Source organism: Dipodomys spectabilis, unplaced genomic scaffold (assembly GCF_019054845.1).
Source record: "Dipodomys spectabilis isolate Male_0828 unplaced genomic scaffold, ASM1905484v1 ptg000176l, whole genome shotgun sequence".
NCBI classification, from domain to species: Eukaryota; Metazoa; Chordata; class Mammalia; order Rodentia; family Heteromyidae; genus Dipodomys; species Dipodomys spectabilis.
Window position 1 is genome coordinate 3,823,919 of NW_024870853.1, and position 24,921 is coordinate 3,848,839.

The following is a 24,921-nucleotide window of genomic DNA, read 5'->3' on the forward strand; positions in this document are numbered from 1 at the left end:
GAGTGGCCCTTGAGAGTGTGTGCACCTTCTGTAAGATATGGCCCTCCAGACAGCGGCAGTCCAACTGTTGGCCCTCAGCCTTCTGTTTTCCACCAAGCAACTCATCTCTTGTGCTCTTTCCCCAGAGGGATCCTTATGCAACTCTCTGATTTGGGCCAGGTGGCTGGAGCCAATTTGGCCATTTCTTCAGGCCCCCAGTTTGAATCTTGCCTGTCCTCTTCTTCCCCTATCTTCATTCTCTTTCACCATTCATTCCATACCCCAGCACTACCCCTCATTGCCTAGAGGGTTAAGGGCACAGCTTAACCAGAGCCCCAATACAGCTGCAACTGTGCGCACCTCATCTTCCAGTCTGACGCTTCACTTCTGATAGCCCCACATGGGCCAAGGGGCGCTGAAGTGGCAGGAGGGCAATTGCACTGTCTGCCGTTGCCTGTAGGGATATGGGCAGGAGGGAATTAAGGATCTTGGCAACAAAAGGAATGCTGAGGGGGAAAAGAGTTTCTCCTCTCTATGCCCCCCAACATTCCCTGCAGGGCTGAGATTGGGTGAGCAGCCTCCTTCCCTGGGGTCAGGGCTCTCAGCGGGGGTGGGCAATTCCAGCCCCCACTCCCCCTATTTTTTTTTGCTAAGTCCCATAGGTGGGGCTTGGGAGGGGGCACCTGCTGCTCCTATCTTTTACTCCGGGATGAATTTATAGCTCCCTGGGGCCCTCTGGCCATTCTGTTGGAGCTGCTTTGGGGGTGGGGGTAGGTTGGGGGCTAATTTGACCCCCTGTTTCCCCCACCTTCCCACCTGGTCCTGCACCTCCCATGGGAGGAGCTCCCTCCCCCCCACCTGAGGGGGAGCTGGAGCTGATGTCAGTGTGTGGTGGAGGTCTGTCCTCCCTTACCCCTGTCACTCTTCTTGTGTCAGGCCCTCCTCTAGGGCAGGCAATGTCTCCAACCCCAGTCCCCCACCACCCTGGTTGCTGGAGAAGGACACCATGGTATGGAGGAGCATGAGGACAAGGACACAGAGCCGGATCCTGCTGGGGCTGAGACGGGAGCCCCCAGAGACTGGCAGCAGGGAGGGCTTGTGGCTGACTCGGCCTGGGGGATCATGGCGGGGATAGTAGTGGTGGTACTGTTGGTGGTAGTGGTGGAAATAGGAGTGGTGGAATTGCTGGTGGTGGGTTTTGGGGGTCTCAGACTCCTTGAACTTCTTCTTCTCCGATTCGCAAGAGACCCACTGCACGTCACAGCACTTGGTTTCCGGCCGCTTTGGTGAAGTATCCAGCAACCCTGCCAATGAATAAGGAAGGTGGGGTGGGGTGCTGGGGGTGGGGGCAATGGTTCTGCCTTACCTGGAGAGGAGATTTGCAAAGCTGGGACTGTTCAGGTAACTGAATGCAACTTCTTTCTCCTTGGCACTCAGTACCTTTCCTTTCTGAGCCCTTCTCTCCCAGGTATCCTAGTCAGTTTCTCTGGGAAACTGACTTCCTGGCTGAGCATATTTTGCAGAGATGGCTATCCTGGTCTTTTTTTCCTATTCCATTTGGCCCCATCCCAACCTATGGATTTTGCTGCTTACTTATCCAACCACTGATCTCCTTCTAACCTATCTCCCTTTCTGTCCTCCTCACTCCCACTCCCCTGACCTGGTTCCTGCTCTGAGTTCACACCTCCTCCCTCTTCCCCAGTGCCCAGCCTTTACCTGTACAGATAAAACCTGGGAGCCCTCCGTATACCATTTCCTCATTGTCGGGGAGGATAAAGGGGCACCGGGTCTGCACCTCCAGGCAGTATTGCTTGCAGGGCACCCAGCGCTGGCATTCCTGCTGGGTCACACTGAAGTATTCTGAGCACAGCCAGGCCTTGTAGACAGCCTGTGGGAAGAGGAAAGAGCATCAGTCCACATATCTGCCCCTTCCTACCTTCAGAGCTGAGGAGAAAGTATTTTTGGTCTCTCAAGAAAGCCCTGGCCAACTAACCCTAGGACCCAAGGAGGTGAAGAGGAAGAAAGGTTTGCATCATGATCCCTAATCTTCCCCTAAGATCTCTTATCTCATAGCCAGAAGTCCCAAGTTCCCCAACATACAGTCATCCAAGACAGAATTTGCTTCTTGGCAAAAAATCACAAAATTAGTCCTATGTCAAAGCTTTACCAGCCTCTACTTCATCCTACCCTAGCATCTTATGTTCAGTTCAAAGAGGTGTTTTGATTTATCTAAGGTTACCCATATATAACAAGGCAAATTTCAGTTGCATTCTGTTTAGCAAACATTTCCTTGGCTGATTGTACTGTTTCTAAATTCAAGAAAGAAATGGAGAGACTAATCTTGCTCATTAGGGTATTATGTGGATCAAATAATATGGTACATAAGAAACTGTTTTGTAAACTCTAAAGGGCAATACAAATTTGAGGGGTTATTTTAATAAAAACCAGAATCTGCCATACCAGGCACCACATGTGCTTTTGAGCTCCACTTAATCCATGCTCTCTCTTGTTGGCTTCAGCCCTGATGTAAGTGCAGGCATCATGGATACAATTCCATTGCTTTTGCAATCTTTCTTTTGCAGTTTCACTTTCATGGATCTACTATGTGCCCTTCATCTAGCCCATTGCTACCAGATACTGGGACCTAGTAAGGAAGCCCCCCTGCTCCAAACCATAGGTCCTATCAAGCCCCGGGTTTCTCAGCAGCAATACTATAGACATTTTGAGTCAGACAATTCTTTGTTGTGGGGGTTATCCTATGTGTTGTGGGATACTGAGAATACCACTGTCCTCTAGATGCCAATAACATTTTCTCTTCTCCATTGTGAACAACAATAAATACCTCCAACCATTGCCAAATGTACTCTTAGTGGCTTTGTGTAGGATACTATCATGTTTTCCTGTATGACAGTATCCTTCTCATGTTTCAGGTGTCAGTTTAAATATCACTTCCTCAGACTGGGTCTCCCTGACCACTTATACCAGAGGATGCCATCCTCACTATTCTTTTTTCTTTAATCCTTATTCACTACAAAAAACAAGTATTAATTTGTCTCCACTTTTGTTTTGTCTCTGTTGATTCCACTGAAAGGTGAGCTGCATTTGGGCAGACATGGGTTTATCTATTTGCCATTGTCTATTAGTCATTATGTCTTCATACAGTATCTGTGACCTGAATGAAGAGGATGAGTAGATGAGAACCGTCTCTTCCCCATGGAAACTCACATCACATAAGTAGATCACATCTAACTTGAATAGCTGGCATATGACCTGTACTATAGATGTCAAACTGTGTATCATTGGCTGGAAGCAAATAGAAAAGCTGGGAAAGAGTCCAGGGAAGTACTAATAGTTGAGCCTGAACTCAAAGGAGGATTTTACATATAAGGTAGAGATGAGACAAAGGGGCATTCCATAGTGAGGTTACAGCTTGTGCAAAGACATTGAGAAGAATGATTACATGGTATACCAAGAGAACAGAGAATGGTTTTGTATGAATGGGATGAGAAGCTACCACTTGCCTGTCCATGGATATATTTAAGTTGTTGCTGTGGTTAAACAATTCTCCACTGAATACCTTTTTATCACTTACACACTTGTCTCCAATTCTACTTATATAAATTCTTAAAGAAGATATTATTAGGATATAATATACCTGAAAAAGAATGAGAACACAATAGAGGAAGGGTGAAAAAGAATGGGTGAAGGTCAGAGGCAGTCCAAGAGAGAGCTAGGGGTAAAGGAAGCAGTAAAAGGAGCTTATAGGACAAGAGGAAGTGAAAGTGGGTGGGATAAGGGAATAAAAGAGAAATGTGTAAGAAGGTACTAAAGCATAGGGAGTAGAGGGCTAATGAATGCTGGCAATTATGTTGGTAGTGAAAAAGCAGGGTTGTCCGGTAGAAGACTGGAGAATAAGAGGGGGTTGTAAGGGCGGTAAGGGGGTGAACTATGAGTGAAAAAAATAAGAGGGGAGTTGAAGATGAGAGAAAGGTAAAAAGTAGGGAGATAAGAGCAGGTGAGGGCATAAGAAGGGGTAAGGTGAAGTTGGATTGCTAAGGCAAGAGTAAGAAAGGGAGGAAGACAGATCAAGGGTGGATGAGAAGGAATCAGGATAGCTGAAAAAGATGGAAGTATATAGAAAGAGGGAGAAGAGTTCAGAAGGGTTGGAAAAATAGAAATAAGGCAGGAAAGAGAGTAAAGTCTTCTAAAAGTAAATGGCCCTAATACTTCAAAGACTGCCCTCTGTCTTCTAAGCTCCCAAGTGCCAAAAAATTAATTGAGTCTCTGTCTACATTTGTTTGTGCATCTCTTCCAGCCTGGGCCTGGAGTCTACCTCGCTCTTAACCCAAATTGTGGAGGATCGACCCTCCACTCCATGTCCATGAGTGGAGTGGGGGCTCACAGGAACACTGGAGAATGGCTCTGGGCTCTTTCAGGTTAATATTCTTGCTCCTAGATAAAGAGGCCCTAGTGGCATTCCTGGCCTCTTCACAGGCAACTGCAATTAGCCCAGTAACAAGCTATAGTGGCTGGGCACTCCCTTATCTGCTCCCAGAGGGAGGGAAGAAGGGAGAGAGAGAAGGCAGGGGAGGGGAGAGGGGTGGCCTGACAGTGGGAGTGCGGGCCTTTCTCCTTAATTAGATGACCCCCCAGTCTCCACACCCCCAGCCAGAGTCACCATGGCAACAAGTGGGTGAGCAGATTGCCTGGGGAGGACACCAGGCCTGTGGGTGGTGAGGCAGGAACAGGCAAGGAGCTAATGAGGAGAATGGAGGAAGAATAATGACATGGATCTCAGAGGTAATCCAGTTTCTTGGCCCCACAATAGGCCACCTGAGCCATTGCTGGTCCAAATGCTTGAAGGTGGCCTGAGGTCCTTTTCAAGTAAAAGGTCTGGCTCTCAGTGCTACTCCCATCCAGGGCAATAACCCCACCTTAGATTCAATGTCTCTGTTCTCTAGATAGTCTTTTTTTTTAATTTTGGCTGTACTGGAGTTTTAACTCAAAGCTTCAAGCTTGCTAGGTAGGGGCTCTACCACTTAAGCCACATCTCCAAACTCTCAAGATGGTCTTAACCTGAGCTTGCCCTGTTTCATCAGTATAAGACCTGAACCAGGGAACTGGCTGGCTGGGATAGTCACAGGGTCCTGGGCACTCATCTGAGAGGACAGGGAGTGGGCCAGAAGGGCCAGGCTTAGGAGGGTTGTAGGGCATATTACAAGGAATAGGAGGAAATGTCTTAGAACTAGATAACAGTCAGTTGGGAGACCTGTGAAGATCTTTTATTCTCACTTTCTCAGCTCTGTGTGCATGTTAGAATCACTCAGAGAGCTTTTAAAATGCCAAGCTTATTTCACCCCTGGACCAACAAAGTCAGAGTCCTTGCAGGTGGGGGCCCACATCTACAGGTTCACAAAACACCTCAGGCAATTTTAGTATGCAGTCAGGGTGAAGAACCATTTATAGCTGGCAAAACAGATCCAGAAAGGGGGAAGGCCTCATTCCTCTACAGGTATATAAAATAGTGGCAGAGGGAAGAACCTAAAACCTGGTTTTGCCACTCTGACTCTAGGGATCTTCCTAATGAACCACCCTACCAGCAACTAAAGTCTAAACTAGGGCAGGACACAGAGGCCTGGGGGAGGGGACAGGAGCTGTGGAGAACCAGGCCTGCTCTGGGCTTCTCAGAAGCCTGGCAGTAAGGTTTCTCTATCATGCCTTATTTCTCTGAACTGGACCATCCTAAGCCCTTAAAGAAGTAGGGGGAGGCATGGGTGGGATAGGAGGCCCTGACCTAGCACTGCCCGCCTTTCCCCACCTTAGTCAGGCCACCGCTGGGCTCAATCAAGTTCTGGCAGCTACAGCCCAGTTGCTATGGGAACTGGGAGGGGAAGGAAGTAGGGAGTAACTAGAGGAAACACCAATTAACCCAAAAAGGAAGCTGGGAAGGCTGTCCCACTCTCCCTCCTAGCTGGGTGTCAGAGCCACTCCTGAAACAGGCAAGATCAAGGGGACCCCCCACCCATCTTAGGCTCTGCTGTCACCAGTTTAGGGAGAAGTGGGAAGACCTGGCCAGCCTAGCCCCGCTTCTAGGCTTGCAGCCTTAGCCAGGGTATGCTTTCTACAATCTAACACACAGAAATGCCAGACTTCACTGAGTGTTGCATGAATGCACACTCACATCCCAAAGCTGGTACTCTGGGTCAGAGAATTTAGAAAGAGGAGGCCATTCTAAGTTTCTTGGTATTGGAGCTGGTAAATCCTCCAGAGAGGAGAGCTACAAGAAGTATATAGTTTCCTTCTTGAATTCTACCTTGCTTCCCTCCCTTGGGCTGTTTCCCCATCCAAATCCTCCCTATAGGCCTTCTCTTCATGGCTGCTTGTCTTCTTAATGTACTCCTGGGACCCTTGGCCAGGAGCTATAGCAGTAATGCTTGTGGAAGCATAGCAGACATGGGGGCTGGGCCTAGGATGAAATCCATTGTCTACTTTAGTAACCACTTCACCCCCAATTTTACCCCTGGAGAAACTCAGGCCCAGAGAGAGGGGTTGTCTTGGCCACGTTAATCCCTCGCAAGCTTGTTTCTTACCAGGGGCTGACAGAAGAGGCACTTTGAAAGATAACCCGATGTCACCTTATGCTGCATTGACCAACATGCCTAGAATGATGTGAAGGACACAGTTGGCAAGTTCTGAAAAAAAACAAGTACCCCTATTCATGACTCTGGGCTTTCAAAGTAAGGTCAGTATCATTCTCTCCAACCAGAGGAAGAAGGTCATGGATATAATTCTGGGCACAGCAATTGTTCCATTGGCTTTGGCAGAATCAGAATAGGATTAGAAGCATTATAGGGCAAATCCATGAAGATGGTAGGGCTTTATTTAAGTGGCTATAAAAATAAGCAATAGCAGTACTGTTTCTTAGAAAGAGCAGTCCTGAATCAAAGTGGCCTAGTCTGGAGGAGAAAGATGGGAGAGATGAGTAGGGAGATGGGTGAGAACGTAACACCAGCCCAGTTCCAGAGGGCCTTTGTGCTGTCAAGACTTCTAGGGCAACAGCCTGAAGGCTAGCTAGGCTCAGGTTGGCTAGGGATTGAAAAGTAGTATTAGGGCAGTAATGCAGGTATGCTTCCAAAAGGGCCTTAATGACCCATATCAATTAGGTGAGCAGAGGAGACAAGTTCCTAACTGCTTCAGAATGGAAAGGACTAGGAATGAGAGCCATCAGTCCACTGCTGTAGCAATTTCCACTCCAACATCACTGAAAAGTGCTACCTAACTCCTGACTGTAAACCTTGTTACAGAAAGCTCATTGTCTCCTAGGGAAGCCCATATCTTTAGACAACCCTAGCAGTTAAAGACATTCTTGCTTCTTTTAAGCTGAGTTAATGCTTCTTGTGGCTTCACTCATGGTTCTTACTACCTCATACTTCTTATCAGAGGTCATTCAGAACAGTTACCTTCTTTCCTGCCCCAGGTCAGCACTGAAGGCATTTATGAATCTAGTCTCCTCATTCATTTTTCCATGCAATGAACATACCCGGAACATCTTCTGAGTGCCTGGCATTGTGCTGGGAGTTATAATAGGGATGAGTCAGATAAAATTCCTGTCTTCAAGGAGTGAGGAGACAACCATGTGAAAAATAATCATTATAAATTGCTATAAATTGCCTGGTACAGTGGTATCATAATGAGAGGAGTTATAAGACTGTGTTTTGAAGGCTGAAGACTGAAGGACAGGAAAATACCTACATATGAGAGAGTCGAGTTAGAACTTGAAAAAAAAGGAAACATTCAGTAGGTGGGTTAGGGAGAGAATAATGTACATTTCAAGAAAAAGGAATAAACACGTGTAAAGTCAAGGAGGCATGAAAGAGTTCTGGATTCAGACACTGTAGATAATTCAGTATAATTACAGGGTGCAAAAGTGGGGCATAGTGGAACATGGGGTTACACAAGAAGGCCATGACCATATCAATATGCTGTGATGCTGAGGAGGAAATCACTTCTTCTGGAAGGTAACAGAGAATGTTAATAAACTTTTAAGAAATGTATAATTAACAATAGTCTATGCTAAGTGTGGTAGCACAAGCCTGTAATCTCACTACTTGGTAGGCTGAGGCGGGAGGATTGCAAATTTGAAGCCAGCTTGGAACACACAAAGCAAAACAATGCCTCAAAACATAAGTGATTGTGTGTGTGTGTGTGTGTTTGTGAGAGACAGAGGGGGGGGGGATCTTAAATTCAGGAACTGGTGCTATCCCTGAGTCTTTGTGCTCAAGGCTAGCACTCTACTACTTGAGCCATAGCGCCACTTCCGGTCTTTTTTTGGTGGCTAATTAGAGATAAGAGTCTGATAGAATTTCCCCTCTGCCCAGGCTGGCTTCAAACCGTGATCTTCAGAGCTTAGCCTCCTGAGTAGCTAGTATTACAAGCATGAACCACCAGCTCCTTGACAAATTTTATTTTAATGGCTTACATTTGTAAATGACTTTTTAGATTTCTATCTGAATGGAAGTATGGAGGATAAAATATAGACATTGAAACTGGAGGCACGGAGATCAGTTAGGAAACTACTGTAACCATGTGAGTGAGAGATGAAAAGGGCTTCACTTGAGGCAGTAGCAGCAGAGGAAATAAATTGGAAGAAAAATGCAGATATGATCATAGATGTTAAGGAGATGGAACTAAAATGATTACTTACAAATGTGGAAAATGAGGGAGTTGAGAGGGTCTTAGGAAAAGTACCAGATTTCTAGCTTGGTTGACTGGATGAATAGTAATTTCATTTTTATAAGGAAACCAGAATAGAAGAAATGGTAGATTTGAGAGTGAAGATGAGTTCAGGTTTCGGTAAGATTGACATTAAAGTGCACACATGCATACACGCACGCGCACACACACGTCAGCTACATGGAAATATCAAGAGGAGGCTTGCTAAAAGGAGGCTCTAGATAAAAGTTTGGGAGTTATCAGGAGTTAAGGGGTTAGGAACATAGTAGGATTCTACTTTTCCTGTCTGAAGTTAAGAGTAGCCATATGACTTACACAAGCCAATTAAATGTGACTTGAAGTGATGCACTGATCACTTCTGGGAAGAAGATTTATGGGACAGTATATGATTTCCCACATTCTCTTTCCTCTGTTTCTGACTATGGCAGCAAAGTTGAGATGGACTTATTTTTTACTATGCTAGGTGTTTTGTTGACTGTCATAAAGAGGTGCTTCCTGCTGACCTAATTTTAGACATGTATCATGAACAAGCAATAACTATTTGTTTTGTCAGTCCTCTGGTGTTTGGTGGTTCTTTGCTACTATAGTATAACCTAGCTTACCCTGACTGATAACAGCAACACTGGAAGCCAAGGGAATAAAGAGTAGAGAGAAATAAGGATCAACACTAGAGGAAATCAGATTAAGTTGGAAGAGTAGTTTAAGAGACTGGAGAAGAGCTGAGGGTGTATCAGTGGTAAAGTATTTGCCTAGCATGCATGATGCCCTGTATTGGGAGCCTTTGTACCACAAGCAAAACAACAACCAACTCCCCCCCCCCACCCCAGATTGGATGAGAAATAGAAGAGAAAGGCATTCTGTAATTAAGAGGGGAAAGAATTTCAAATGGGGAGTAGTCAGCAGATAAGGATTTACATAGATAAGAAAACATTGGTTTGAGTCACTATCATTATGGTCAGAATAGTTTCAATGGAGCAGCAGGGGTAGAACCCATACTGCAATAAATTGAAAAGGTAATGTTAGAGAAGAAAAATGGAGATAGCTATGTATAGACTCCATTTCCTTGAAGCCAAACATCCTCAGCTTTTTGACAGTTTCATGTAGTTTCTAGTATTCACTTTTATATGGTTATTAACATTCATAAAAATTCCCATTTTCTTGTTGTTATTTTGAATGTATGTCCTATGAAAACAATCCTTAGATAGGGTTTATCAATACAGAGTATAATTGAAGTACCAACCCTCATGTCCTAAAAAACAGTTTCTGTTAATGCAGACTGAGATCCCATTTGTTCTCCAGGGGACTGTGTAATAACTCATTAAAGATAAGGAGAGGGAGGCCTGCCTAGAGTGTGAGACCAAAGAAATGGCCTAATTCCAAGTCCCAGGACAGAGTCCAAGCCTTCTTCTGGCAAGACCTCTGCATAATCACATATCCATAAGACTGTAGGCTCTTAGAGGACAGGGATTTTACTCCACATACTGCTTATATGTGCATTTTCTTAGGGTTACAAAGGAAGGGAGCTGACATACAAATAGAAGATATACACACATGAAGGTGCTTGACAAGCACATTAAAACTAAGCTTCCAGCAATTATCTCAGACTAAAGAGCTCAAGGGAAAAAAATGAGAAAAATGTGTTATAGATGTGTTTTCATGAACTTTTATAAATGATGGAGAAAAGGCATAGAAAACCAAGCAAATAGCAAAAAAGAAAGGCTGTTATTATTATTATTAGTGTATGTGTGTGTGTGCACGTGCGCATGTGTGCCAGTACTGGGGCTTGAACTCAGGGTCAGAGCACTGTCCGTTAGCTTAATTTTTGCTTAACAGTAGTGCTATACCACTTGCACCACAGTTCCATTTCCCATTTTTGGTAGTTAATTGGAGATAAGAGTCTCATGGACTTTTCTGCCTAGGCAGGCTTGGAACTGTGATCCTCAGATCTCAGCCACCTGAGTAGCTAAGATTCCAGGCATGAGCCACTGGCATCCAGCAAGAGAAGCAATTATTAACTTTAAGAAAACAAGTTGACCTAGGAAACAAATGTAATCACAGTAGTCTGCATGACTCAGCTATAAATAATATTTATAAACCTAATAATGTAAATAAATTAGACTGTTGAAACCAGAAATTGTGATATGCCAATTCTGCATGTATGAAGCACCATATGATGCTGCAGGTAATAATAGCCAAATCCTCTTCTAATCAGATAATCAGATAGGCTGGACATTGAAGGAGTACCTGCCATCCCAGCTACAAGGGAAGCATATGTAGAAGGATCAAGGTCCAAGTCAGACTGGACATAAACTCTAGACTCTAGTCAAAACATAACTAAAACAAAATGGCTGGACATATGCACATACACAAACACATAAAGATTTTTAAGACAGAAAAAAAGAAATTACAATACTGGCAGAACATTTAAAGTGTGGAGGTACGTATCAGAATACAGAATTTCAAATTATTTTGAAAATTAGGAACATATATTACTTGATAAAATAGAAACAACTCAAAATCTCCAACAGTTGACCTAACTTGGCCAGATTCAGCCCACATGGTCCTACCCTGAAACATCTACACTAGCACAAGTGTGTGAACTATGAACTTGGGCTACATGAGCTTAGCAGGGTAACAGGGCTAATGAGACGTCCCAGAGACAGAGAAATGAACTAAAATGAAAAGAGGGAAGCTTCTGGGGCTTCTCTGTACAATGGCACAGTGTTAGTGAGACAGTGGCAACTTTAGCTTCTTTAGAGTTGCATATACTCCTCACCTGCCAGGCACACCTGTTTGCCCAGAAAGCCATCTTCCGATTTCAGCAAGTTCACCATAAAACCAGCTCCTTGCCCCTGCTTCTCTTCCTTTCCCCAATACCATGCCTTACTAGGTAGATGAGAGGCTAAAAAGAAGAGACTTGATCAAAGGTGACTGACAGCTGTGCTTGTTCTTCTTTCCTAAGCCAGCTAAGCATTGTTAGCTCAAATACTGTCACTCGAATCTCCCTAGTTGCCTTCTAACCTCCAATTCTCCTCTCCCTCCCCAATTCCCCTCTCCCCAGACACTTTGCCTTCTGTTCCCAAGATATCTTTCCCTTCTCCTAAGCAGCCCAACTCAGTGTTGTGAATTTCAATAGGGTGTTAAGCAATCAGTTGGATTAAACACACCTAATTATGATGAGAATAATAGCTACCATTTATTAAGTGCTTACTATATGCCAGACTCTGTTTTAAGCACTTGATCCTGACATTTATTAATTCATTTAATCCCCACAATCACCCCCTGAGGTACAGGCAGATCTTTACAGATAAGGACAGGGAAGACCAAAGAGTTTAAATAACTTGCCCAAGGCGCACAGCCAGTAATAATATCGCGGTTATTACGGGAGCACTTCTCATCTCACAGGCACTGTACTCCTTAAGATTGGCATGATTTGTCATGTAAGCCTCATAATGACCCTATTTCTTAGCTTTGAATGTGAAGAAAGTGGGGGTACCAAGACAGTTTAAGGAATACATTCAAGTCCTCAATAACTACAGCAAAGGCAGATTTCAAAGTAGATTTTGAGTTCAAGTTTACCTATACTTCAGTGTTCAAATTCTTTTTTTTTTTTTTTTTGTCGGTTGTGGGGCTTGAACTCTGGGCCTGGGCGCTGTCCCTCAGCTCTTCAGCTCAAGGCAAGCGCTCTACCACTTGAGCTACAGCGCCACTTCTGGTTTTCTGGTTGTTTATTGGAGATAGGAGTCTCACGGTCTCTCCTGCCCGGGCTGGCTTTGAACCGAGATCCTCAGATCTCAGCCTCCTGAGTAGCTAGGATTACAGGCGTGAGCCACCAGCGCCCGGCTAGTGTTCAAATTCTTACATCCCATACTGCCCTTGGAATAGTTCCTTCAACCTGGCACCACTATGGAAGGCTATCATTCAAAAAAATTTGTTTTTGGTAGAAGTTCAAGCCAAGTTGTAAAGAGAACTCTAGACTTGGTTAGAGAGGGTGATTTTCTTAGTCTATTCAGAAAATTTGTGTGGGGAGGGGTAGCGAGGGACACTTGCATACTCAGAACTACAAACAATCATTTCCTTTCTCTTATCAAAGCACTCCTTCTTCTATTCCTTCTAAACACATACAGAGAGAGAGAGAGAAAGAGAGAGAGAGAGAGAGCGCTTTGCTTCTCCCACACCCATTAGCTTCCTACCCAGAGTTTGAGGCTATAATTTATGTGAAATCTATGACAATCCACAATTGGTATAGGAAGAGATGATGTCTCAATTGAAGTGTCGTAAGACACTTAAGACTTAGCTAAGATGAGTTCTCCTGTCACAAATACTACTATTTGCGTGTTTCTAGAATAACCTTACCCTGAAAGACTCCCAATGTCACAGACTTTTCCTTTGGAAACATCTCAGAGCAGCTACACATCTCACAAAATTGTCCCTTCTCCACAGCTTACTCCATAAATGGTCTTCAAGAATCCTTTGCTCCAGCCATATGGACAGATAGAACAGGATTTTGATTCTGCCTCTTCCACTAACTGGCTGTGTGAACTTGGACATGTCATCAACAAGAAGACAAGGACTCAGTTACTAAATCTCTGAGGAGCCAATTACTTTCCTTCTCTGTACCTCAGTCTTGATCCAATGAGATTGTCTATAGGTAGTGTTAGCCCAAAGCGCTCCCTTCCCATAGCTTAGTATGCTCCTTCCCCTCTCCACAGCTTAGCATGCTCCCTTCTTAGGCAAATGCTAGGCCCAAGTAGTAAAGGCAGTAAATAATCAACCAGTAAATAATCAGCTGCCAACCCCCCTTACATTGGGATGACACTCTCTGGGACAGCAACCACCTTATAAAGCATCAAGAGCCCCTTAGAGTGACCTTCAGGTCTGGGCAGCTGCAGGACCCCTTATCTACTATTTGGACAGCAGCCGTAAATCCTAGTCTGCCATGATGAAGTCCTGGCCCACATGTCCACAGCAAGGTCTCTGCCTCCTAGCCCCTTGTAGCCCCTCCTAAACCTCCTAGGTAATATAGATCACTTCAGACAATAGCCAGTGCTTCTTTTCACTTCTCCCTTGTGAGAAGGGGTCTTGCTGCCCCTTTCCCAGCAATAAACCTTTCTTTGTTCTCTGTACCTGGATGTCTACATGGTTCTCTGGGAAGTCCAAATAATCTAACAGGTAGACAATATAGATAGTAGGAAAACAGAGTCACACATTTTTAAACTCAGACAGCCTTGCAGTCAAAATCCCCAATTGAGCTCTCATTAGTAATACCTCAGACAGTTTCCTTCTTTGAACCATACTTTCCATATCTGCCAAATAAAGGTAATAGGAGAAACTACCCTTCCGTTTTTGTAAGTGATGTGTGTAAGCCAATAGCACAAAGCTTTACCTATAGTGTAACTCCACCAGTATATATTGGGTACGACCACTATCATTCTAGCATTCAAATCCCTGGATTTGACCTCCATTCAAATCTAAGCTCCAACTCTTATTAGCTGGATGACCTTGAGATAGTCATTTGACCTCTATGAGTCTATCTACTCTATCGGATAATGAGAAAAATGTGTATGCATTTCACAGGGCAGATGTAAGAATTAAATAAGAAAAGGGTATGAAATGCCTGGGATAGATTCCTTTCTTTTCATTCTCTCCTTTCAGCTCTAAAACACAAATAACAAATGTGATCTGGAAAAGGTCAATTTTCATACATAGAAAAGAATACATAGAAATCACTACGAAAAAGAAACAGACAATTTCACAAACAGGCAATACAAATAGTCTATAAACAAGAAAAACAAATGTCTGACCAAAGGAATGCAAATGAAAAACCAAAGCGATATCGTTTCCCAAGTAAATTAGTCTCACATTTTTGGCAAGGGCATAAACTAGAATAATCTAGTAATTTGAAAGAAATTTATAAATGTATGTCAAGAGCATTAAAAAGGTTAATACTCTGAATCTGTAACTCTAGTTTTAAAACTTCATTCTGCAGAATTAATGTTTATGCTATTTGTATGCAAAACAAAGGAAGACAAAGTCATTTTGTGTGTAGATGTTTATGTAAGCCTAGAGAGAGGGGTGGAAGAATGCACATAAAATTGTTAACATCAGTGACCTCATGGCAGTGAGACTAGGAGTGAATGAATAGGAGGATTATTAATATTTTCTTTATAGCCTCTATATTGTCAGATTTGATACAATGAACATGCATTATTTTGTGATTTGAAAAACTCAGCATAGAAAAATAAGAAAAAAATGATCAAGATAGCATGTAGTACTAAAAACTTCATAGATCTGATACAAATTTATGAACAAAGATATGTCTTATATCATTATTCATAATAATAAAAAAACTTGGAGGTAAGCTGGGCACAAGCCTTTGGGAGGATGAAGCAGGAGAATCATGAGTTGGAAGTCAGCCTAGGGTCCATAGTGAGTTCCAGGCCAGCTTGGGCTACCTAGTGAGACCCTGTCTCAAAACCAAAACCAGTCCAAAAAGTCAGAATTAATGTAAATATCTAACAGTAAGGGGACCAGTTAAATAAATTATGTAATATGTGACACAATATTGTATACTCATCAAGAATGATGTTTGCGAATATCTAATTATATGGAAAGTTACTTAATGTATAAGCCAGATGCAAAACTGTCTCAACTACGTAACAACATGTAGCCACACCAGGATGGCTATGGTAAAATGAACCCAGAAAATAACAAGTATTGCTAAACACATGAAGATTGGAACACTTTTACATTGCTGATATATATGTAAAATGGTATAGAATGTAAAGTGTAATATAATTTAAATTGGTGCAATCACTATGGAAAACAGGACTGCAGTTCCTCAAAAAGTTAATCATAAACTGAGCATTGTGTCACACACCTGTAAGCCTAGCACTTGGGAGGCCAAAGCAAGAGGACCATGAGTTCAGGGCCAGTTTGGGCTACCCAATAAGCCCTTGTCTCAAAAAACAAAAAATTAAAGCATAGAATTATATGATCCAGTGGGTCCACTCCTGAGTATACCAAAAAAGCATTCAAAGCAGGGACTTAGATATTTTCATTTATGACAACATTATTCACAATAGCCAAAAGGTAGAAATAACCCTAATGTCCAACAAGAAATGAACAAACAAAATGTGGAATATTATTCAACTACAAAAAAAGAATGAAGTCCTGACAGATGCAACAACATTAATAAACCTTGAAATCATGGTACATGAAATAAGCCAGTCAGAAAAAAATGATAGATAATATATGACTCCATTTTTATGCACTACCTAGAATAACCAAATTCAGAGTTGGAGAGTAGATTAGTGATTACCAGGGATGGAATAAAGGGAGGATTGGAGAGTTATTGTTTAATGAGCACAGAATTCCTATTTGAAAGGATAAAACATGTTTTAGAAGTGGATAGTGATGATTTCTTACAACCCTGGAAATGAACTCCGTGCCACTGAACAGTGAAAATGTCTAAATAGATGTTGCATATAATTTAACACAATAAAACAAACCTTGTATCTCATAGACCTCTTTTCCTGTCATGTTTTATGTCTTCCAAAATTTCTCAAAGATCATTTTTTGTAATTAGGAAAAAAAGATACTTGAAAAATTCAAAGTCTATAATAATTCTGAAATATTAACATGATTGGAAGATTTAGTTGAATTCAACACTAAACAGATGTGCTCACCTTTCACAAATCAGTCAGGTAGCATTCTATCTGCTTCAAACCAAGTAGGACAGGAAACGGTAAAACTCCTACTACCAAATATCCTTCTCCAGGCAGAACTTGATGGGTTGGCCCTTATTTTGAACCTCAGGAGAAGCTTAGCAGTCTAAACTTAAAAACATGGTATGGGAATTGGGCATTCAAATCCCAGGACAGGCCTCAGCAGGCTGAGGTGATAAGGTCTCAGTGCTTTTGTTTTGCCTTCCAGCTCCACCAGCACATGCTGAGGACAGGATAGGGGTCAGGCTTGCATTAGATCTGCCTAGGGCATCTTATCCCTTATTTCCCTAGTTGATCTTTTCAGATTGGAGTTGAGAATATAACAGAAACACTGTCTCTCCTGGCAAGAGGAGCCAAGAGGCTCCTCCCTTCTTTCTTGCAGCGCCTATAGTACAAGGACAGAACAAATATCTCCCATACTCATGACTATATTTCCATCACTTTCCCAAGATATCAGTAATTATCACAGGGTCTCAAGGAAAAAAAGTCTGAGATCCATAACAAAAAGGATGCTGGTAGATCCTCACTCTGGATCTAAGCCACGTCAAGCTGCCAATAAGCTTTGCTGAACCGCCCTCCAGTCAGTCCAGCTTCTCAATCTAGCCACCTGGGAATTGCATCTGACAGCTGGAGGGGATTATTAATATCTACTTTACAAATCCATGCATCAGGGAAAGTACAGAAAGACCTGGGTTTGTATCCTTGCTATCCTTCCTTTTAGTTACGTAGCCTAGGGTAGGTCATTTCCTCTCACTGAGCTTCAGTTGTCTCATTTGTAAAATGAGGATAATGATAGTACTTGTCTGCTAAGATAATTGTCAAGATTAAATTACATATATATACACATATATGTATATTCTTCGAGTGTGTGTGTGTGTGTGTGTGTGTGTGTGTGTGTGTGTGTGTGTGTGTGTGTGTGTGTGTACTGAGGGCTTGTACTCAGGGCCTAGGCCTTATCCCATAGCTTATTCACTCAAGGCTAGCATTCTACCACTTGAGCCATAGCTCCACTTCTGGCTTTTTGGTGGTTAATTGGAGATAAGAATCTCATGAACTTTCCTGCCCTAACTGGCTTTGAACTATGACACCCAGATCTCAGCCTCTTGGGTAACTAGGATTACAGGCATGAGCCACGGGCATCCAACTATATATTCTTTTTCTCTTCCCTTTTCTTAACCTTTCTTTCTTTGAAGCCAGTTGGCTTCATCTTCTGGCCCAAAGACTTATAGTTCAGGCTCCAGTTTCTCTGTCCAGAATCCATTCAAGCAGGAAAATTGGTCCTGGCAATCCCTGTCACTCCACAAGGACAGTTTACCTGGTACCCTTGCTCTCCCCTCTAAGCACCTACTCACCTCAAAGTCTCAGGACTTCAGGCTACTCTGAGCCCTCTCTTATGCCTAGAAACAAAAGGCTATCCCAGCATCCCTTGCCACCTGCCCAGATTGTGGTCTATGCACCTTGTAACCATAAGAAACCAGATATACCCATTTCCCAAATCTACCAGGTCAACATAGAAGAATAGTGTTTCTGAGCTCAGACTTATCCTCAGAAGCTGAAGCTAACTCTAGATTTCAGCAACTGGAGTCCACGTGTGACTGAGAGGAGGGCTGGATGTTGTTTGATGCCCAGTATGTACAAGCACACCACAAGTAAATAGCCTCGGAGGATGGGAAACACAAAAGAACTGCCCTGAGGGAGGAAGTTTTTCTAGGGCAAACTCCCACTCATGAGTCTGAAGTGTCAGTCTGCATCCCCACCTCACCCCACCCTACAATAGTGGGTGTACCTTTTCCTGAGGTAGATGTCTGCAGAGGGCACTTGAATATACCCCTCATGGCTTAGAAGCACCCTCTCTTGTTTGTGATGTGTTCAGAGATCATTGGCCCTCTTTTGATTACAGCCCCACCCTTTATCTGCCTTTTCCTTACTCCACCTCCTCCATGTCCAGCAGACTCTTCTAGTCAGACCAGGATACTGGGTTGGAGGAAGCAAGGCTTCCTTCTTCCCTTTAAGTCCCCCCATCCCCATCTTCAGGAGATACCAGTATATCCTTCTGGAAGTTCCCGTTGCTATGGTGACTATAGTAGTCAGGCACCAGCCTGCGGGAAGGATGGGAAGTAACCATGAGGACTGGGGGATAAGTGTGTGTGTCTGTGTGTCTGTGTCTGTGTCTCTGTGTGTATGAGTATCTATGTGCCTGAGTGAAAAGGAAGAAGGGAGGAAAAGAGACAAGAACAGAGAGGGAGAAGGTTAGAGGAGGAGGAAGGAGAAGGGCAGGAAAAGAGAGGATGAGATGAGAGGGGTAAGAAGAGAGATGGGGATGAGTAAAGGAGAAGTGAAGTGAGAGTAGAAAGTGAGGGATGTGAGGACTGTAGGGGCTTGGAGGTGTGAGTGCAGGAGGTGTGCTAAGGAGGTGAGGTAGGGAAGCCAGAAGATGGTGTGGAATTTGGGAGAAAGGGTAGGAGGAATGGGAGTAGAAGATGGAGTAGTGGCATGGGAGGGACATACACTTAGAGGGGAGCATGGTGCGAGGATAGAGGAGGAGCAAAAGACTATGAGTGCAGTGGATAAAGAAAATAAGGCGTGAGTATTGTTTGGAAAGGGTGACAAATAGGAAATTAGGCAGGTTGTGGGTCATTGGTATATGGATGGGAGTGTTGGGTATGAGCTAAAATGGGGGAGGAGCACTGTGGGAGAAGGTTGTGGTAGGAGTAGTTCAGAATGGGAATCTGGAGAAGTGTATTTCAGCATGAGACTGCTTTGCCATCCCCAGCATATGTTCTATACTAGCCATGCGCATTGCCTCTTCTCTGTGTCTGCTCTATAATTCCTGGCTCCTGGTCCTTCCCAGAGCCCCATGCTCATGATCCTCAGTAATGAAAGGATGAGTGCCTATGGATCTGGAGGCCTCTCTCACAGGGCTGGATTTGCCAGGGTTCCTAGGCGGCTGGCTGCTTATTGACTGCCTCCATCTTCCTCCACCCCTAAACAGAAATCAGGGCACCACTTCAGCTTCAAGAGCTCTGGATCAGAAAGTACACTTGTAGTGCAATGCTTTCAGTGACAACAGGGACCACTGGTCAACCTGAGGCTCTTTCCCTTTGCCCACTACCCTGAACTCTCTGCTCTCAACACCTCTCATTCCCACCATTAGACCAGAGTCCTGCTTGGCAGGATAGCTGTGGCAGGTGGGAGGAGAGAAGGCAGTGAGGCAGAAACAGCTGCTAGCTGGAGTGGAGGAAGAGCAGGGCCCCAGCGGGTATGGGCAGAAGGCGAGGTGTTGGCTCTGGCAGCCCCCACTCTCTGTGTGTGGGTGTTGAGGCTCAACCACCTTGTCAGACCTCCCTATCCAATGCCACTGTTCAGGGAATTGGCTCTATTCATGTGCCTAAACTCTGTACTGAGAGAGATCTCAGAGGCTACTTGGTCCAATGGCCACATAATCCTACTCCCATAATCTGGTGGGAATCACTTCCATAGCATGTCTAGCCAGGAATCAGGCCAGACCTTTCCTGAGATCAGGAATGAACCTCCTCCTAAGGCAGCCTGTTCCTTGTGAAGGAAAATACTGTGAAGTATGTGCCTCTAATGTGCCAGACCTAGATCCTATACAGACTTCTCATTAATATTGATCACGTAGGACTGTTTTGATTAATTATCTCCATTTTACAAATGAGAAAAGCAAGGCCCAGAGAATTGAAGTACTTAGCTTGAGGGCACACCAGTAAGAAATGAGGAAGCTAGAATGGAAGGCAAGCCTTTCTAACTATGAAGTCTGTCTGAGTACAATTAGGACATGCTTCTTCATTTGTACCAGAACAACTCTACTGAAGTGTAGGATCTGAGACCAGATTGTATCCTCCTGAATCTCTTCTTGTCCAAGTCAAACTGCTCTCACTTTCTCTAGAAGAACTTGGGTTCGAGGCTCCTATGTGACCTGGCCTGTTTGAGTCCCAGAATCAAACAGTCTGGTAGATGGGTGTGGATCAGTTCAGAATTGAGCAGAACTGTTACATCTTCCCTCGCACTAACCATTATCAATACTAGCCCCTCTTGGATGAAGAGCTATGACAGAAGAGGCTATGAGTTGACTCCCACTTTTACCACTCCTCCCAGTCTGAGTGTTCTGAATTGAGAGTAGGAAAGAGGCAGAGGTGGGGGGAGGAAATAAGAGACAGGGGCATGGCAGGATTGGGAAGATGGAGAGCTGGAAGAATTAGGTGATTGTCCAGTACTCCTAGGCACAGCTAAGGGATAGTTAGAACTTTGGAGTGCATGAGGAAATAATGCAGAGGTCAGGCATGGTTCTAGGAGCTGGGAGAGACCAGGATGGGGATGGGCATCAGACTGCCTGAGCTAACATCGCCCTGCTGAGCGAGAGGAAGTCAGTCGCACATTAAGGAAATGTTGCAGCTGGTACTAAATTGGGAGGTGTCACAGACAGCAGTGAAGACAGGTATGATTTGCGGGGCCCTGTGGGGCCCAAAACAGGGGCAGATATCTCAGAGGGAGGGAACAAGGTTTCTGGGGCCACCTAGAAAGGATTTGACTGAGGTGCTGTAAACAAAGGCTCTGGGCCCTGGGCCCTGGGTCACGTGGCTCAAAACTAGGTTCCAGGCTCGATTTTCAGATGAGAGGAAGCCTCTTCATCCTGGCCTTGGTCTGTAAGCTCTCCACTCAAGATGAATGTGAGGCTGGGGCATCTTCTGCCAGCAATTCCATTTAGGGTAGGGGCTGGACAGACAGGCTCAGAGCTTGGGAGCAGGCTCAGGGATGGGCAAAGAAGTCTGTGAGGGAGGTTGGATGAGGAACTGTGGGAAAAGGGAGCTGCAGAAAAAAGCAGGACTGTCTCTCCCATCCACTTAGTATTCATAATACAGCTGGATTTGAGCGCCCTGTGGTTCCAGGCCTCAGTTGAGGAAGAGAGCTTTGGAAGAGGTAAGAAAGACAGGAAGAGTGCTGAATAGCTGGCACTGCCCTTCTGTCTGCACAGCAGGCAGGAGTTTACTTGCTCACAGGAGAGAGACAAGGAGACAACAGAGAAGAGGGAGGGCTTTAGGGAACTTGACAGGAGGTCATGCACTTAGCACTGAAATATACAAGTTGGAATCCTGGAACTTCTGCACATTGGTGGAGTGACCTCATGGCAAAATGCCTAGTCCTTCTGCACCTCAGTTTCCTCATCTGCAAATGAAGTAATGATGCTAGCTAGTATCACTAACCTTCCTGGGTAGTTAACTTCATAACATATGTGAAAGGGGTTGAAATCCCTACACATTACATTAATGTTAGATGTTAAATTCTTATTACAAAATACTATTAGTTACCTCTTTCCACTTAATTATCACAAAAGACTCAGAACGTGGTAGAACAAGGATTGTGATTCTAGTTTAACAAATGAGGAAATGAAAGCTTAGGGATGGAAAGTGACTTGTCCAAGGTCACACAGCTAACAAGTCATAGAGGCCTCCTGAATCAGAGATAAGTTGTCTTCTCCTACATCAAACTGCTTGGTAAAAATAATCAGTGTGAGAAGTTACTATTGAGTATGGGATCAGATGGGACTTGGAACCAACTATAACATAAAGAAAATCCCATGGGAAAGTTATGATGTGGCTCTCATTCATCCTGATGATTGGGAGGGGAGAGAGTGGTACACAGTTGGGGCTACGTGTTTGGAGAGAAAAGAACAAGAACCTGAAATCCTTTATTCCATCTCCTAGAGGACTAAGTCCTTCTGCTCTCACTGAGTGAATGGGTCTGTGTTGGACATTGAGAGTATGTCTCTGTATGACAAAATGTGTCCTTCTTCATGTTACAGCACTTCTGCCTCCCTGACACTGACACTATGGGGAAACGTGTGTGTGTGAGAGTGAGAGAGACAGAGACAGAGACAGAGAGTCTGCATCTGTGGCACTGTTGGAGGCTATAATGACCTTTCTGGATCTCTATGTGACTTTGCCTGGGGTAGTGGTGGTAGTGTTCTGGCTCTGTGTGTATGTGTCTGTCTATACACCTTTAAGAAGTGGAATATCTCATTTGGTAGTGTGAGTGAGGCAGTGAGTCAGCTGAGGCTGAGGGAGGCGGGAGGGAGACTGCTAGCTTACGAGAACAGGAAAAGGGAGGAGAAAGTGAAGTCAGGATCAAGGAGCTACCCCTTTCCTCCACAATCCTCTGCCCCAAATCCAGATGGAACCCACCAAGAGATCTGGAACCTTGCAGAAGTCTGTAAGGGTCATGGTAGCTGGAAGAAGACAATTTCTGTTCCTCCCCAAAGCCTTGGAGGGAGATGAGGTAGGCTAGGAGGCAACGATCTCCCCCTCCAGCTCTTGGCCCCAGCTCGAGAATGTATGAGGCCACCATCCCACCTAGTCTCCTTGTCACTTGACCCTTTGACCTTGCTTTTTCTGTTTCCTTCCCAAAACAGACTACCTGGCCAGGTGAGGAGAAGAGGGAAATAGCATCAGAACCCAGATATTTACAGCCCCCACACACATACTATTCAGAACAACCTTACTGGGGGTGAAGAAGTTTCTCAGCACTCAGCTCTTCCCTGGGCAGGCATGTTCTGCAGCTGCTTCGCCTCTTGCTTCCTCTGGATGCTTGTGGCTAGCAGTAGGAAAAGGTATCTCTCCCCACTCCCCCTCCCTCATCCAACACCAACCTGGGATGCTGGGATGGAAGGCAGGGGGAATTTTGTATTGCACCAACCTTTAGTGGCCCTTTTACAGCTGGAGTGTTCTGTGTCCCATTCATTCCTTTGTTAAAGGACAGGAGCCTGCAGGTTCTGTCCTAAGGAGAAGGTAGGCACCTCTGGGCTCTACCTGCCTAGGCTGTGGTCAGCTACCTCAAGTCATATAAGGTCAACAGTATGGTGTGCCCTGCCACCAGGAGTGACAGGAGCCAAAGGGCATGGGTTCGGTTGCCAAAATGTTTTTGTGCCACTTTTGGCCTTCCCCTGCACTGGCCATTCCCAGGAAGTTCAACCCTGGCTCAGTAGGTAGGCAACCTGGCTGAGGATTGGGGGAGGGGGGAGTTAAGTCTCTGGGGCTGGCCAGCCTAGGACCCAGGACCCCTCCCCCTCCTTCCTCCTGCAGGGGTGGGGCTCCAGGGAGGCCCAGCTCTAAAAAGCCCACACCTGAATCAATAGAAGTTGGCCAGCTGATTGATTACCTATTCCGAATCCCTTGGCCTCGTCCCTCGGGAGGGGCTCCGGGCGGCACTTACAGTGCTGCACTGGAAATGGTGAGTAGGGAAGGGAACCGTTTTGCTCCCTGATCCCTTGCCCGAGCCCAGTCTTCCTGGCCGCGGTCGCCTGTTCCTACCTTACAGCCTTTTGTGCAGGACCGGATGGAGTACTCTTCTGCCTGTAAATATTTATGCAGCACGAGGTCGAACTCGTCATATTTTTCCTGAGCATGTCGGTCCAGTCTCTGGTAAGCCTCGATACAGTTGCTACATGCCTCCCAGGTCCCGGAGCCTGGGCTGGCCACTACAGCCAGCAGGTCCCCCAGCAGGGTATCCAGACTGCAGTCCAGGCTGTCGGGGCGGTCCATGCCCAGCAGCAAGTCCCAGACCGAGTAGGTGTCGCAAAAGGAGAGAGTGAAGTTCCGAAAGTGGCCTTTGAGCAAGTTTTTCTTGGCGGAGGGGAACTCGGCCGGGGCACGGGAAGGGGAGTCAGGGGGCCGAAGAGGGGGGGCTGGGGTAGTCGGTTCGAAAAGTCTCTGCAAAGATTCCAATTTGGTGCAAGCTGCATCCAGCCCCGTTGGCTCGGGGATGCCGCCGCAGACCGGCCCGGGGCCGGCGGCGGGGGCGGCTTTGGTCAGGTTGCTGTATCGGGGGCTGCAGGAGCCCGGGGGTGCTCTGGGCTCACCCAGCGACGACGGCGGTGGCTGCAGCGCTCGAGGAGGCACCGGTGGCCGCTCCCGGCCGGCCCCCCAGGGCGGCCGCATGGTGCTGCTCAGCTCTCTGGCCCGGGGCCGGGCCCCCGCGCACAGCCACAGATGGTCAGCGAGCAGCACGGTGAAGAAGAGCAGGGACGCCAGGGACAGTCGCCATCGCTGCGCCCGCTCAGAGTCGGCGCAAGGTTTGTCGCTCGGCCTGGGAGCCCAGCAGCAGCAGCAGCAGCAGATAGTCAGCGCGGCGGCGTCTTTCTCGGGCCACATCCAAGCGCCCCAGAACATATTTCAGGGGAGTCCGGGCTGGAGGGAGGAGGCAGGCGCGAGGCCGGACGGCCGTCTCGTCTGAAGCGAGCGGGCTGCGCACCGCTCGGCGCTTCTCGGCGCCGTCCAGGCACTACCTCGGGGGCCGCATGGTGACACAGGCCGGCCGGCCCCGGGCGCTCCCCACCCCTCCGCTGAGGCCGGAGTAGCGGAGCGCTCTCGTGCCGTCCCCGCGCCCCTCCCGCGCTCTCTCGCTAAGCCCGGGGCGCCGCCGCTCGGCCCCCGCTAGGCGCTGCCCAGAGTCCCGGCGGGAGGCGGTG

The 24,921-nt window shown here is 45.7% G+C and overlaps 1 protein-coding gene across 1 annotated transcript; it reads right to left on the bottom strand.

The window, feature by feature from the left end:
* Positions 1-897: 897 nt before the first annotated feature.
* Nalf2 (NALCN channel auxiliary factor 2) lies at positions 898-24,622 on the bottom strand. The gene is made up of 3 exons (XM_042694831.1): positions 23,765-24,622; positions 1,696-1,867; positions 898-1,283 (listed from the first exon to the last, which is right to left on the bottom strand). The coding sequence occupies exons 1-3, from the start codon at positions 24,620-24,622 to the stop codon at positions 898-900; spliced, it is 1,416 nt and encodes a 471-aa protein (XP_042550765.1).
* Positions 24,623-24,921: the final 299 nt, after the last annotated feature.